At 70.5% G+C, this 13,318-nt stretch overlaps 3 protein-coding genes across 3 annotated transcripts; all 3 read left to right on the top strand.

Moving 5' to 3' along the window:
- Positions 1-4,101, top strand: DACT3 (dishevelled binding antagonist of beta catenin 3). The gene is made up of 4 exons (XM_059718162.1): positions 1-266; positions 1,859-1,961; positions 2,115-2,207; positions 2,288-4,101. The coding sequence occupies exons 1-4, from the start codon at positions 39-41 to the stop codon at positions 3,355-3,357; spliced, it is 1,494 nt and encodes a 497-aa protein (XP_059574145.1). The 5' UTR covers positions 1-38; the 3' UTR covers positions 3,358-4,101.
- A 2,443-nt stretch (positions 4,102-6,544) lies between these two features.
- GNG8 (G protein subunit gamma 8) lies at positions 6,545-9,292 on the top strand. The gene is made up of 2 exons (XM_014600632.3): positions 6,545-7,921; positions 8,057-9,292. The coding sequence occupies exons 1-2, from the start codon at positions 7,769-7,771 to the stop codon at positions 8,183-8,185; spliced, it is 282 nt and encodes a 93-aa protein (XP_014456118.2). The 5' UTR covers positions 6,545-7,768; the 3' UTR covers positions 8,186-9,292.
- Positions 9,293-9,386: 94 nt separating this feature from the next.
- PTGIR (prostaglandin I2 receptor) lies at positions 9,387-12,972 on the top strand. The gene is made up of 3 exons (XM_019483973.2): positions 9,387-10,728; positions 11,177-12,078; positions 12,745-12,972. Exons 1-3 carry the CDS (start codon positions 10,620-10,622, stop codon positions 12,955-12,957), a joined length of 1,224 nt encoding a protein of 407 aa, XP_019339518.1. The 5' UTR covers positions 9,387-10,619; the 3' UTR covers positions 12,958-12,972.
- Positions 12,973-13,318: the final 346 nt, after the last annotated feature.

Below are 13,318 nucleotides of genomic sequence, written 5' to 3'. Positions count from 1 at the left end.
GATGAGGCGCTGACAGCGCGGCGCGGCGCGGCGGCGGGATGCTGCGGTCCGTGTCGCTGCCGCCGCCGCCGCCGCCGAGCCCGGAGCGGGGCCGCCTGCGCGGGCGGCTGGAGGGCGGCCTGGCCGGGCTGTGCGAGCTGCACCTGCTGCGCCAGCGCCACGAGCGCCGCGTGCGCCAGGCCCTGCGCCTCGCCGCCGCCGGGCCCCCGCCGCCGCACGCCGACACCGAGCCCGAGCCCGAGCCCGATCCCGAGCCCGACCCGCTGGTGAGCGAGTGCCCCGCCTCGCCGCGCCGCGCCGCGCCGCGCCGCGCCGAGCCTCATATGGTCCGGCCGCGGCGGCGCAGGAATGCGGGGGGGGAGCGCAGGGGGCGGCAGGAGGGAGGGCCCCCCCCGGCCCGGGACGCGCAGCCCCTGCAGCTCGCCGGGAAAACTGCCGCCCGGGGGCGGGGGGGGGACTGCGACCCTGCCCCCCAGGCCCCTCCCCTCCCCACGGGGCACGACCCGGGCGTCCCCCGCCGTGCGCGCCGCGCCGCGCCGCGCCGAGCACCCGGCTGCGCATGGCCCGGGGGGGGGTCGGGCCCCTGCCCCCCCCGCAATTAATTAGCTCGTTTCTGAAGCTGCCGGTGTCCGCCTCCAGCAGCTGCTTAATGGAGCGAGCCGCCGGCAGCCAATGGCAGCCCTCCGCTCTGCATGTTGATGAGCGCCTCTGATGTCACGGCACGGGGGTGGGGGGGCTGGGGGCGGCGGAGCAGCCCGGGACGCGGGAGCCGTGCGGGGCGGGTGACGGCAGCGCCCCCAGAGCCGGCGGCATTGGGGCTGCTCCTCGGAGCCCCGGCCCGCTGCAGGCAGCCCCGCTGTGTGTCCTAAGCCCGGTACCGCTGCCACGTGGGGGGAGTCCCCGCGGCCAGGCCTGGGGCTCTGCACGGCGCTGCGGGTGTCACGGCTGACACGCACCCTGCGTGTATGTGGGGGGTGTAGGTGAGGGGTGCGCGCCCGGAACGGGGCTGTCTGTGTGCGTAGGGTGTGTTGGTGTACGGGGTGAGTGTGTAGCGGGGGTGTATGGGCTGTGCACAGGGGTGCGTGTGCGTGTCTAGGAGCGTGTAGTGTGTGTGTCCAGGTGGGGGTGCATAGCCGAGGTGTGTGTGCGTAATGGGGGCCTGTGCATGCGTGTGTATGGACATGTGTGCGCGCGCACACACACACACACACACACACGTGTGCACCCCCGGCCGGGCCCGACCCCCCAGACTCAGCCGCATTCCAGGCCCAGGCGCGGAGGCGTGGCCAATGCCCGCTCCCTGCCCCGCCCCCTTCCGCAGCAGCCAATGGGGCAGAGCGGCACGCAGCGCGGCCCCCGGGCTGCTCCAGGCCTGCCACCCCCTGGAGGGGTTCGAGACCCAGCGCGGACAGGTGCCCCCGCCCACTCCACCGGCTGGACTCAGCCCGGGACTGGGCTGTACTGGTCCATACTGGGAGGGACTGGCCCAGCCCCCTCCTTGCTCCATGACTGATCCCAGCCCCGCTCCCGGCTCCATCTGCTTCTCATCTGGGGCTGGGGCCAGTGGAGGGGTCGGACGCCTGGGTTCTTGGTGGGGGCGGGGGGTCTAGAGCTCAGGCCAGCTGTGCACCCACATCTGGGGGGGTCAGGAGCTCAATCGCGAGTCTGCAGATGCCCCCCCACCCCCACCCCAGAGGGGAGTTTGAGCAACAGCCCCAAAAGGGCCCCAGGGCCTCCCCACCCCATTTGTCTGGGGGTCAGAGGTCACTGACCCCCAGGATTCAAGGGGAAGGTGGGGGTTGCTGAAGAGGGTGCCCCCCCACCCTATGTTAACACCTGGCTTATTTGCCCCCCCCAGGACTTCCTGCCTGCGCTGCTGTGGGAGCTGGAGCAGCGTGTGGGGGGGCTGCGGCTGCGCCCCGAGACCCCCAGCGGGGACGCCCCGGCCTGGCCTGGCTCAGGTGAGGCCCCGCGGCCGCGTCTGGTGGGGGTCTCGGCCCAGCCCATCCCCCCTCCTGGGGCTGCCCAAAGTACCCGGGAGTCCTGAATGCCCCCCCTCCCGGCTCAGCAGTGGGGGGTCCCAGCCCCCCTCTCACATCTCTGCCTCCCCCCAGGTTTCTATGCCGGAGCCCACCCAGCAGAGACTCCAGACTCGCCCCCCCTCCCCCGACAGGGGCAGGGCCCTGGCGAGCGCCCCAAATCCGTGGGTGAGTGGGGAGCAGGACGGGGGGGAGTACAAGGGTGTCGGACCCCCCATGACCCACTTTGACCCCCACTTCCCCCCCAGGTGACGCAGGTGGCGCAAGCCCCCGGCCCACAGTGCCACGCTCCCTATCGGCCCCTGAGCACCCACTGGGAGCTGGGGGGGGCCTGATCCCGCCCTCTGAAGCCCCGCCAGCCTTCCCCTCCCCAGGGGGGGCCGAGAGCTACATCTCACGGCTGCTGCGGCGCCGCGCCCGGGGGCCCCCCCTGCCACCACCGCGCACCAGCCTGGCCCCGGAGCCGGGGCTGAGCCGCCAGAACAGCCTACGCCAGCGCCCCCCCAGCGAGCGGCGGGGCCCGGAGCGGGGCGCCAGCGCCCCTGCGCCCATAGGCTACGAGGGCGGTGCTGCCGCGGCCCCCCGCGCCTGGGCCTCGTGGGACGAGAGGACCCCGGCACCCGGCGGCCGTGCGAGCTCCCCTCCCCAGCCACGTGCTGCTGCTGCTGCTGCCTGCCGCCGGCCGCCCAAGCTGCACACGCTGCGCCCTGCGCCCGCCGACTCTGGCATGGTGCAGGCGCGCTACATCCCAGCCCGCGGCGCCCGCAAGAAGCCGCCGGGCCTGGCCAAGGGGCGTGCTGTGGATCTGTCGCTGGACCGGGCCCCCGGCCGCACCGCCGTGCCCAAGAAATGCCGCTTCGCCGAGGAGCGCCGGGGCCACCGCGCCGCCCGCTCGCAGTCGGAGAACAGCCTGGTGGGGCAGGGGGGGCCTGCGCCTGCCGCCCCTGCCGCCACCCGCCCCACTGTGGCCCGGGGGGGGTACCGCAAGTGGCGCTCCACGGCTGAGATCTGCCCCGAGGAGGGGGCCCGGGGCCAGCGGCGGGGGCCGGTGCGCCCGGCGATGTACGCAGAGGCCGAGAGCGACTCGGAGGGCTCCGGGGGGGGAGGGCCCAGCGAGTCCAGCCCCAGCGAGGCTGCGTCACCTGGCTCGGGGTCGGGCTCCAGCGACTCGGAGGGCAGCGGGGGGGGGCTGGTGTGGCCCCAGGCGCCGGGGCCCGGGCGCCCCAATCTCTTTGTCAAGATTAAGGCCTCGCACGCGCTCAAAAAAAAGATCCTGCGGTTCCGCTCCGGCTCCCTCAAGGTCATGACCACCGTGTGAGCCCCCCCTCCCCCTGGCACTGGGGCCCCAATCCTGATTCGGCCTGATTTACAACTCCCCCGCCCCCCACATCTGCCCCTCTTTATTGCCCCTCCCTGCACTCTGCAGCCCTGGGGGAGGGGCCTGGTGTGGGGGGGCAGAGGGCAGCGGTGCCCCATCATGAAACCACACCAGCTGCCCCCAGAGCCCCCCTCCCCTTCCGGGGCTAGTCAAAGGGTAAGGTAATTCAAGGGTGCGTGGGGTAAGGCGGTGGGGATGGAGGGCCGTGCTGTCGTGCCTCAGTGTCCCCTCGCCCGTCCTGGTGAGCTCATGGCTGCGGGCAATCAGTGCCATGATTGGGCCAGCCCCTCCCGGTCCTGGTGAGCTCACGGGCCTGGTGAATTGGTGCCCCAAGCGTTTCATCCCTCCGTCCTGGTGAGCTCACGGGGGTGGTGAATCAGTGCCCTGCTTGTGCCAACCACCCCCCTTCCCGTGCTGCGCCGTGCGAGGACCCCCACCGTGAAAGCAGCACTCGTGCCTTGGCCGGGGGGTGCTCAGGGCTCGCACACGGGCAGCCGTGTGACGCCGCAGCTCGGCGGCTTCGTGCCAGGCAGGGGGTGGGCGCCGGTTGCCAAGGGGATGGTGCCGGATCCGGGCCTCCCCTCCCCCGCTGCAGCCCTGGGGGGGGGCAACACCCCCTTGCTGGGGGCGCTTGGGGGACCCCCCCCCTGGGTTTGTAAATAAAGATCAGTGTTATTTGTGCAAGTGCCACGTGTCTGAGCCCGGGCAAGGGGGTGGGCGTGCGAGGCCATGCACAAGCGCATGTGCACATGTGGGGGAGGGGGGCACAGCCTCTGCGCCACGCATAGCAACCCCCCTCGTGCACCGGAGATGTGCGCCCCTCGCACGAGGGCCCGTGCAAGCCACCGGAGGGGAGAAAGGGGGCAAAAGAGAGGGGGAGTAGCTGGTTTCAAAGCCCCGCAACCCCCCTGCCCCCTCCCCCTTGGGGCCGGCCCAGCCGCGGCTCCGGCCTGGCGCCGATCCCGGCTCCGGCCCCTGATGGAAACCAGATGGGCCGGAAACGTGGGGCCGGGCGCAGCCCCCACGACCAGGCCGGGCCCTTCCTCCCAGCCTTCCCTTGCCCCACCAGTCGTGCCAGCCTGGCTCTTACCCCCCCCAGTGCCCCTCAGACTGGCCCAGTGCCCCCCAGTCCATCCCATTTCCTGCGCCCAGTCTCTCCCAGGTCCCCCTGCATCCCAGCGCCCCCCCCCCCCCCCCCCGGCCTAGCTCAGCACATTCCCCCCCACCCCAGTGGTTATCCCCCAACAGCCGCCCCCCCCCCGGCCTGGCTCCTCCCAGTCTGGCTCTGCCCCCCAAGCTCCCCCCCTGCCTGGGAGAGCTCCCCCTCCTCCCCGGGCTCTGCCCCCCATCCCCTCGGTGCCCCCCCTGCTCTGCCAGGGCCCTGGGCCAGTTCGGGGGGGGGGGCAGGGGCTGCTGCCGCCTTCCAGATGTGAGACCCCAGCCCCCGCACGGACCCCCGCCCGAGGGCCCGGGGTGGGGGGGAGACAATGCACGTGCTTGTGTGTGCGTGTGCGCGCGCCTGTAGGGGTGTGTACATGTATGTATGTGTGCGCGCATGTAAAGCGTACATATGCGTGTGTGTGTGTGTGCACATTCATATCTGCATATAGGTGTACATACATGTGAGTGTGTGCGCATTCGTGTGTGTGTGCACGCGCGCCTGTGGGCTCCCTGCCCCCACCCCCCCAGCTGGCTGTATTGGGGGGGTTGCGTTCCTTTGGTGCAACCACAGCAACGTCGCCATGGAAACGCATGATCTCATTTTTATCAGGTCTCTGGTTTCCCCCCCACCCTTGGTTCCTGCCCCCCCAGTCATCTCCATGGTGACCTTGTTGCTAGACCCCCCCCGCAAGTTAACCCTTCAGAGCCCCCGCCCTATGGCGGCTCGTCTACACCAGGGCAATGGGGGGCCACAACCCCTCCTGGGTGAATGGGGCACCCTCACAGTCCCACAATGCACTGCTGCCATATTACCACCCCCAAGTGTGGGCGCCGTCACCCCCCGATGGCCAGCCCGGGGAAGGCCGCAAGGCGAGCTGGGAGGGCCCAGGCTGCACCCCGGCTGGCCGCTGGCATCCTTAGCCCGGACAAAGGCCATGGCCAGTTCCCCCCAAGGTGGGGCTGGAATGAGCCTCTCCCTTGTGCGATGCACTGTGCTCTCCCACACCCTCGTGCGATGCACCACCCTGCCTCTCCAACCCTTGTGCAATGCACTATACTGCCACCCAACCCACCATACTGCCCCCAGTCCTCGTGTGATGCACCGCCCTGGCCCTGCAACGCTCGTGCGATGCACCATGCCACCCCATGTCCTCACTGAACGTCCTATACTGCCCCCCAGACCCTCGTGCAATGTGCCCCCTCCGTGCAATGCCTGTGCAAAGTGCCAGGCCACCCTGGCAGGGCCCCTCACAGACCCCCACAACCCTGGGTACTTTCCCCCTTCCCCCGCGGGGTCTGGTCCATGCCACCCCCCCCCCCCGCAATATCTCCCAGCCATGGGGCCAGCTGCAGGGCAGTGGCTGGGGGGGAGGCAAACCAGGCCCCAAGGGATTCTGGGTAATGGGGGAGTGGGGGGATTAGGTGCGCCCCCCCCCCCCACAGACAGGTTCAGGTCACATGTGCCCACATATATGTGCATGCTCACCCACTCCCCCACCCTCTGGAGGCTGCTGGGGCTCCCCCTGCCCTGGGGGGGATCTGTCCATCCTGGGAGGGGCCCCCCTGCATGGGGTGGCTGACCCATGTCGGCCTGCCCCCCCATTGCCTGTGGCCCGCAGGAGGGGGCTGCGCCTGCCCCTTCAGCCACGCGTGTGCTTGCGTGTGCGGCCCCCCGCGGCCCTGCCAGCTGCTCGGGCCCCCCGAGGGGCCGGGGGAGGCGACACTGCTGCCAGCTCGAGGAACCAGCACCGGGCGCAGTGGCCGGAGAAGCTCGGGGGGGACCCACTGCAGCCCCCACGCACCCCCAGGAGGCCCAGGTGAGCGGGGCATGCGGCCGGGACGGGGTTGCAGGGGGGGGAAACTGAGGCAGGCGGCGAGCAGGGCAGGCTGGGGGGTGAAGGGGGCTGGAAGGAGTGGGGGGCAGTTGGGGACAAGGGGATTGGAGTAGAGGCTAGGGACCCCCCCCCACCCTGGCCTGGGGGCTCTGCGGGGGGAGGCTGCTCTGGGCTGAGCCTGGGTGTGCACCACACACACACACACACAGTCATGCATGCATGAACAGACACACAGGCCCCCCCCATGCACACCCACACAAACACACACACTCATACATGCACAGATACACAAGAGCCCTCCCATGTACGCGCATCTGCACACACACACACACACACACACACACACACACACATGCATGCAGGATGCACATACAGACACCCGCCATACACACCCACCTGCACGCGCGCACACACTCATACATGCACAAACAGACACACAAGAACACCCCAGGGCATGCACGCATGCACACACACACGCACAAACATACACAAGCATCCTCTCATGTGCACCCACCTCTGCCCCCACACACACATGCTCATGCCTGCGCAGACACATGCCCCCATGCACCCACACCTATGCATACATAACTACAGATGCACAAGCAGCACCCCCATGTGTACCCACCTGCATACGTGCACACACATGTACCGAAGCATACACACATCTACACACATGCAGACAGCGTGCACGCATCCATGTGCACACACATACACAAACACCCCTGCCAATAGATGCAGATGTACCCACACGTGTGCAAGACCCAATCTCCACACACACACCAAACGCCTCCACACCGACACACATTTGTGTGCTGGCATGTACACGCACAGGTTCTGGCATAACCCGGCGGCGCTGGCCCTTTAAGGCGGCTCCCGGGGCGCAGCGCCCCCTGCCGGGCGCCGCGGGGATGTGCAGCAATTAGCGCGGGGCCCTGCGGGCTCATTAGCCAGGCCCCGCCCCCACGGTCCCCGAAGTGCGGGGGGGCTCAGATCCTGTGTGCATCCGCTTACACACACACACACACACACACGAACACAGCTCACGTGCACATACGTGTGCACCCACACACACTGACACACACTGTCCACACGCATCCTCACACGCCCCTGTGCACACGGGGTGGTGGCATGCTGGCACACACATATGCACGCACACGCTTGGACAGGCAGCAGCACGTGCACACATATGTAGCCCCTGCCCGTTGCGCGCGCGCGCGCGCGCGCGCACACACACACACACACACACACACACACACACACTTGGACACGTGCTTCTTCTCCCCCCACACCCTTGCTCTGGCCTCAGTTCCCCCGCCGGGGGAGGTGGGGGCAGCTTCGGGAAGGGGGTGGCGACCATGGCCCCCCTCCAGCACACGCATGTGACATGGGCACCCCCCAGCACACACGTGTGTCACACAGGCACCATGTCCAACAACATGGCCAAGATCGCGGAGGCGCGCAAGGCCGTGGAGCAACTCAAGCTGGAAGTCAACATCGACCGCATGAAAGTGAGAGCCCTGCCCCTCGCGCAAGCCCCGCCCCCGCGTGCAAGCCCCACCTCCTACCCCAGCTGGCGCAGCCCGCGCCAGCCGCCAGGGGGCAGCGGTGGGGCCGGGCGTGGGTTAACCCCCGGCTGCCCGCAGGTGTCCAAGGCGGCGGCGGAGCTGCTGGCCTACTGCGAGGCGCACGCCAAGGAGGACCCGCTGGTGGCCCCGGTGCCCGCGGCCGAGAACCCCTTCCGCGAGAAGCGCCTCTTCTGCGTCCTGCTCTGAGCCGCCCGCCGCAGACATCCACGTGTCCGTCCGGCCCTGCTGACACCGCCCGCCCACCCACCCATCCGTCCGTCCCCACGGACATCTACCCACCCCCACGGACATCCATCCATCCATCCATCCACCCACCCATCCGTCCCCATGGACATCTACCCACCCACCCACCCACCCCCACGGACAGCCATCCATCCACCCATCCATCCATCCATCCCCACAGACATCTACCCACCTGCCCACCCATCCATCCCCATGGACATCCATCCATCCATCCATCCATCCATCCATCCCCACGGACATCTACCTAGCCACCCACCCACCCACCCATCCATCCCCACATCCATCCATCCATCCACCCATCCATCCCCACGGACATCTACCCACCCACCCACCCGTCCATCCCCACATCCATCCATCCATCCACCCATCCATCCACCCACCCATCCGTCCCCACGGACATCTACCCACCCACCCACCCGTCCATCCCCACGGACATCCATCCATCCATCCGCCCATCCATCCATCCATCCGTCCCCACAGACATCTACCCACCCACCCACCCACCCATCCCCATGGACATCCATCCATCCATCCATCCACCCACCCATCCGTCCCCATGGACATCTACCCACCCACCCACCCACCCCCACGGACAGCCATCCATCCACCCATCCATCCATCCATCCATCCCCACAGACATCTACCCACCTGCCCACCCGTCCATCCCCATGGACATTCATCCATCCATCCATCCATCCCCACAGACATCTACCTACCCACCCACCCACCCACCCATCCATCCCCACATCCATCCACCCATCCATCCCCACGGACATCTACCCACTCATCCACCTACCCACACATCCATCCATCCATCCCTATAGTTACCCCCCAAACATCCATCTCCACAGACATCTGTCATCCATCCATGTATCCCCATAGACACCCACACCGCCCGCCTCGATAAATGTCCGTCCATCCATCCATCCATCCATCCCCATCGACACCCACCCATCCATCCACCCCCACGGACAACTTCCCCATTCTCCCCGTAGGCATCCCTCCCTCTGTGCCCCCCAGGCAATAAAGGCGCTGAGTGACCCCCGCCCACCCGTGCCTCCACCTGGTCCCTGGCCCCTGCCCTGAGCGGTGGGTGGGGAGCACCGCCCGGGGGGGGAGAGAGTGCCCCCTCCCCATAAGGTACTGGGCACGGGGCTGGGAGACAAAGGGTTAAAACCCATCGGAGGAGACTGGCACACACCGAGACGCCACCCCCCAATACACACGTGTACATGCCCATGTACTCCTCTGTGCACACACGTGCTTACACACGCGCAAGTGTGCTCCAGTCCTCGCACACACAAGCGTTCCCAGATTCGCCCACACGCACGTGCCCAAGCATGTGACAGCGCTCCCCCCCCTTTGCACAGTCACCTGGACACACGTGTTTGCACAGTGGCCTCTCTCTGCTGCAGGGTTGCATCCCCCGAGCTAAGCAGCGTCAGGCCCGGTTTCCCCCGGCCGCAGCACCCCACCGTGTATCGCCATGGCTGGCAGGACAGCTGGGCTCCCCCCGCCGGGCTCCGTGCTGTGCCTCAGTTTCCCCTGCCAGGCGGGGCCCGCTCTCTGCTGCCCTGCACACCCGGGGCCAGGCCGGGAGCTCCTGTGACGGCTTTACTGCCCCGAAACCCCTTCCTGCCAGCCCCCCCTCCCCGCCGGGCCCCCCCAGGGCCGGGTGGGGGCATATGAGCCCCTCCCCTTTGCTGGGGGGGTAGTTAATTGGGGTTATTTGCGGGGGGGGGCTAGCAGGGGGCCTGGCTCCATCCCGCTCCAAAGGGCAGGCCCGGCGGGCCCCCGCGCTCCGGCCCGGACGACCTGGCGGGCCGAGCCCGCGGGGAGCGGAGCCGGGCCTGGCTTCAAAGCCTCCGCCACCCCGGCGGCCGCTCAATTATTCAGAGCCGACGGCTCCGCGCCGAGCCGAGCCGAGCTGCCGCGGCCCCGGCCGGCTCCGGGGGGACACGCCCGCCCCCGCGGGGGCCCGGGCCGGGGGGGGGGCTGCCGCGGGGCCGCGGGTCCATCCGTGCCCCCCCCATCACTAGGCAGGGCCGGCGGGCGGGTGCAGACACGTCGGCAGTGCGGGGACAAGGACACGTCGTGGGTGTCCGTCCGCGGCCCGCGCGTGGGTGGCCCCCCCACCCCCCCGAGCCAGGACGCCTGGGTTCCCGGACCAGCCCCGCGCGGCGTGCCTCAGTTTCCCCGTTGCCCGGATGGGGGCCCTGACGCAGCTGGAGGAAGGGGGGGGGGGGGCTGGCCCCCGGGCCGCAGCGAGGGGGGCAGACGGACGGCCACGGACAGGCGGGGCCGCTGCCCGCCCCGGGGAGCCCAGGCGTCCGCCCTCCTGTCACCCCCGTGTCATGTCACACCCCCCCACGCGGGGATGCGGCCAGCTCGGGTGGGGCGGCGGCGCAGGGCCCGGGGCGGGGCGGCCCCTCCTTGCCGGCTCAGAGCGGCTCCCGGCGGGGACGGGCGGCGACGGGCACCTGCAGGTGGGTCCCCGCCCCGGGCCCGGGGGAGACCCCAGCGTCCGGGCCCCAACCCCGCCCCCGAGCCGGCACAGGACCCAGGCGGGCTCCCCCCCACCCCCCCAACCCCAGCGCGCCCACACTCCGCTGCCCTGCCCGGCCCCGCGCCGGGACAGGACCCCAGCCCAGCCCCCGGAGCCGGAGCCGGCAGAGCCGGGGGACCGCAGGCGTGCGGGCGGCCCAGGGCCCCCAGCCGCCCCCACCCCGAGCCCGCATACCAGACCCCGCTGCCCCCCCGGACCCAGGCGTCCGAGCTCGCGGCTCCCGGCTCTAATCGCTGAGCTCCGGCTTTCCCCCGGGACGGGAATAGCAACCCTGGCAGCGCCCCCCGCCCCCGGCATCCGGGCTCCCCCAGCCTGACAGTGCCGCGGGCATCCGGCTTCCGACCCCCCCGTCTGTCCCTCTCTTCCAGACCCCGCCACCGCCTCCAGGGACCAGGCGTCCAGCTGCCGCCGGGCCCGCTCCAGGCAGCTCCAGCCCCGGCCCCACCAAGAGCCCGTCCTGCAGGCCCCCCCAGGCCCCCGAACCCACGTGCCCAGCTCCAGCCCCCCCATGCCGCCCGCCCCGGCCCGGCTGTCCTGGTGCACGAACGCCACGCACCTGCTGGAGGGGGGCAGCCCGGTGCCCAGCACCCTGATGTTCGCAGCGGGGCTGGGGGGCAACGGGCTGGCGCTGGGGCTGCTGGCGGCGCGGGGGGCACGGGGCGCCTCGGCCTTCGGGGTGCTGGCCGCCGGCCTGGCCGCCACCGACCTGCTGGGCACGGCGGTGCTGAGCCCGGCCGTGCTGGCGGCCTACGCACGGGGCCGGACGCTGCAGGGGCTGGCGCCGGGGCTGTGCCCGCTCTTTGCCTACGCCATGGCCCTCTTCGGCCTGGCCTCCACGCTGGTGCTGGGCGCCATGGGGCTGGAGCGCTGCCTGGCCCTGAGCCACCCCTACCTCTACGCCCGCGGCGATGGTGCCAGCTGGGCCCGCCGCGGCCTGGGCGGCCTCTACGCCTTCAGTGCCATCTTCTGCTCCCTGCCGCTGGCCGGCCTGGGCCGCTACCGCCAGTACTGCCCGGGCACCTGGTGCTACGTGGACATGAGGCCGCCGGCTGCCGCCTTCTCGCTGGCCTACGCCGCGCTCACCGCGCTGCTGGTGCTGGGCGTGCTGGCCTGCAACGGCTCCGCGGGCCGCAGCCTGGCGCGCATGTGGCACAGGCGGGGCAGTGGGGGCCGGAGGCTGCAGGCACTGGGCGTGCAGGAGGAGGCTCAGCACCTGGCGCAGCTCGTCCTGGTCACTGTCGTCTTCCTCGTCTGCTCCCTGCCGCTGGTGGTGAGCTGGGTTGGACAGGGTGGCCCTGGTGTGGATTTGGGGGGGGGGGAAGGGTTAATCCAGGATAAGTGCCCGTGTGGCCACAATTAACCTGGATTAAACATGGCCACGAGGTGTGGGATGGATGAGGGGCACCTGGTATGGGCCTGGATTGGATTGAGGGGGTGAAGGGTTAACCTGGACTGCAATTAACCCGGGTTAAACATGGTGGCAGGGACTGGGATGGACGGGGCAGAGTGGGGAGACCTGGCAAGGGAGGGGTTAACCTGGGATAAGTGTCTGTGTGGCCACAACGAACCCGGGTTCAACATGGGGACTGGGACGGACTGGGGAGAGCTGGCAAGGGCCTGGTGTGGACTGGGAGGGGGAGGAGCTGAGCTGGGATAAATGCGTGTGGCCCGGATTAGCCCGGGTCAGCCCTGGGTGCGGGGGACTGGGGCGGGCCAGGCAGGGCGGGGAGAGCCCTCATCCAGGCGTGTGCCCCCCGTCTGGCGGATCCCGGGTGCAGACGGGCGGGGTCCTGGGGGGTCAATGCCCGGCAGCCCCGCACCCCGCGGGCTGCCCCCGGCACGGCGTGGCGGGGCGGGGGGGGTAGAGCCCCCTCCCGGCTCGGCCCCCCCCGGCCGGGGAGCGTCGTGCCTCAGTTTCCCCGCCCCTCCCCCCCAGGTGCGGGCCTTCGTGGGGGCGCTGGCGCCGGACGGCCGGGACGAGGCGGACCTGGTGGCCTTCCGCCTGGGCGCCCTCAACCCCATCCTGGACCCCTGGATCTACATCCTGCTGCGGGCGCTGCCGCGCTGCCCACGGCCACGGCCACGCGCGGAGCCGGGCGCCCGCGACACGGACACAGCGCCCGCGCCCGCGGCGGAGCTGCGGCAATAAAGAGCGTGGAAGAGACACGGCACGGCCCGGCTGCCCTGGTGTGGGGCGCGCGGTGTAAACACTCCCGCTGCCTAATCCCCTAATCCGCGCCTGTCTAAATATTTGCCCCGCAGCACGGCCCGGGCCCGGGCGCAGGCCCGCCGCCGGCCGCTCAACGCCGGCTGGAAGGGGCCGCGGCAGGGCCAGGCCCGCGCCTCCCACCCGTGACACGCACGGGGCGGGGGGGGGGCGGTCAGGCGGGCCCTCGAGCCTTCGCCCCCTCCCCTCCCCTCGAGGAGGGAACCCAGGGGTGCGGGCTGCAGCCCCCGCTTCTCTGCCCCCGCCCGGGGGTCACCACGCGTGTCCCAGCCCTGCGGGGGGA

This window comes from Alligator mississippiensis, chromosome 15, assembly GCF_030867095.1.
Source record: "Alligator mississippiensis isolate rAllMis1 chromosome 15, rAllMis1, whole genome shotgun sequence".
Taxonomy (NCBI): Eukaryota; Metazoa; Chordata; order Crocodylia; family Alligatoridae; genus Alligator; species Alligator mississippiensis.
Note: the sequence above shows the minus strand (reverse complement) of the source record. Positions and strands in the feature narration are given on the sequence as shown.

Excerpts from the sequence above, each read along its gene's own strand:
- DACT3 (XM_059718162.1), top strand. The coding sequence starts at position 39 with ATGCTGCGGTCCGTGTCGCTGCCGCCGCCGCCGCCGCCGAGCCCGGAG. Across the intron at positions 267-1,858 it reads ATCCCGAGCCCGACCCGCTG|GACTTCCTGCCTGCGCTGCT; the intron begins GTGAGCGAGTGC and ends TGCCCCCCCCAG. Across the intron at positions 1,962-2,114 it reads CCCGGCCTGGCCTGGCTCAG|GTTTCTATGCCGGAGCCCAC; the intron begins GTGAGGCCCCGC and ends GCCTCCCCCCAG.
- GNG8 (XM_014600632.3), top strand. The coding sequence starts at position 7,769 with ATGGCCCCCCTCCAGCACACGCATGTGACATGGGCACCCCCCAGCACA. Across the intron at positions 7,922-8,056 it reads TCAACATCGACCGCATGAAA|GTGTCCAAGGCGGCGGCGGA; the intron begins GTGAGAGCCCTG and ends GGCTGCCCGCAG.
- PTGIR (XM_019483973.2), top strand. The coding sequence starts at position 10,620 with ATGCGGCCAGCTCGGGTGGGGCGGCGGCGCAGGGCCCGGGGCGGGGCG. Across the intron at positions 10,729-11,176 it reads GCGGCGACGGGCACCTGCAG|ACCCCGCCACCGCCTCCAGG; the intron begins GTGGGTCCCCGC and ends CCTCTCTTCCAG. Across the intron at positions 12,079-12,744 it reads TCTGCTCCCTGCCGCTGGTG|GTGCGGGCCTTCGTGGGGGC; the intron begins GTGAGCTGGGTT and ends CCTCCCCCCCAG.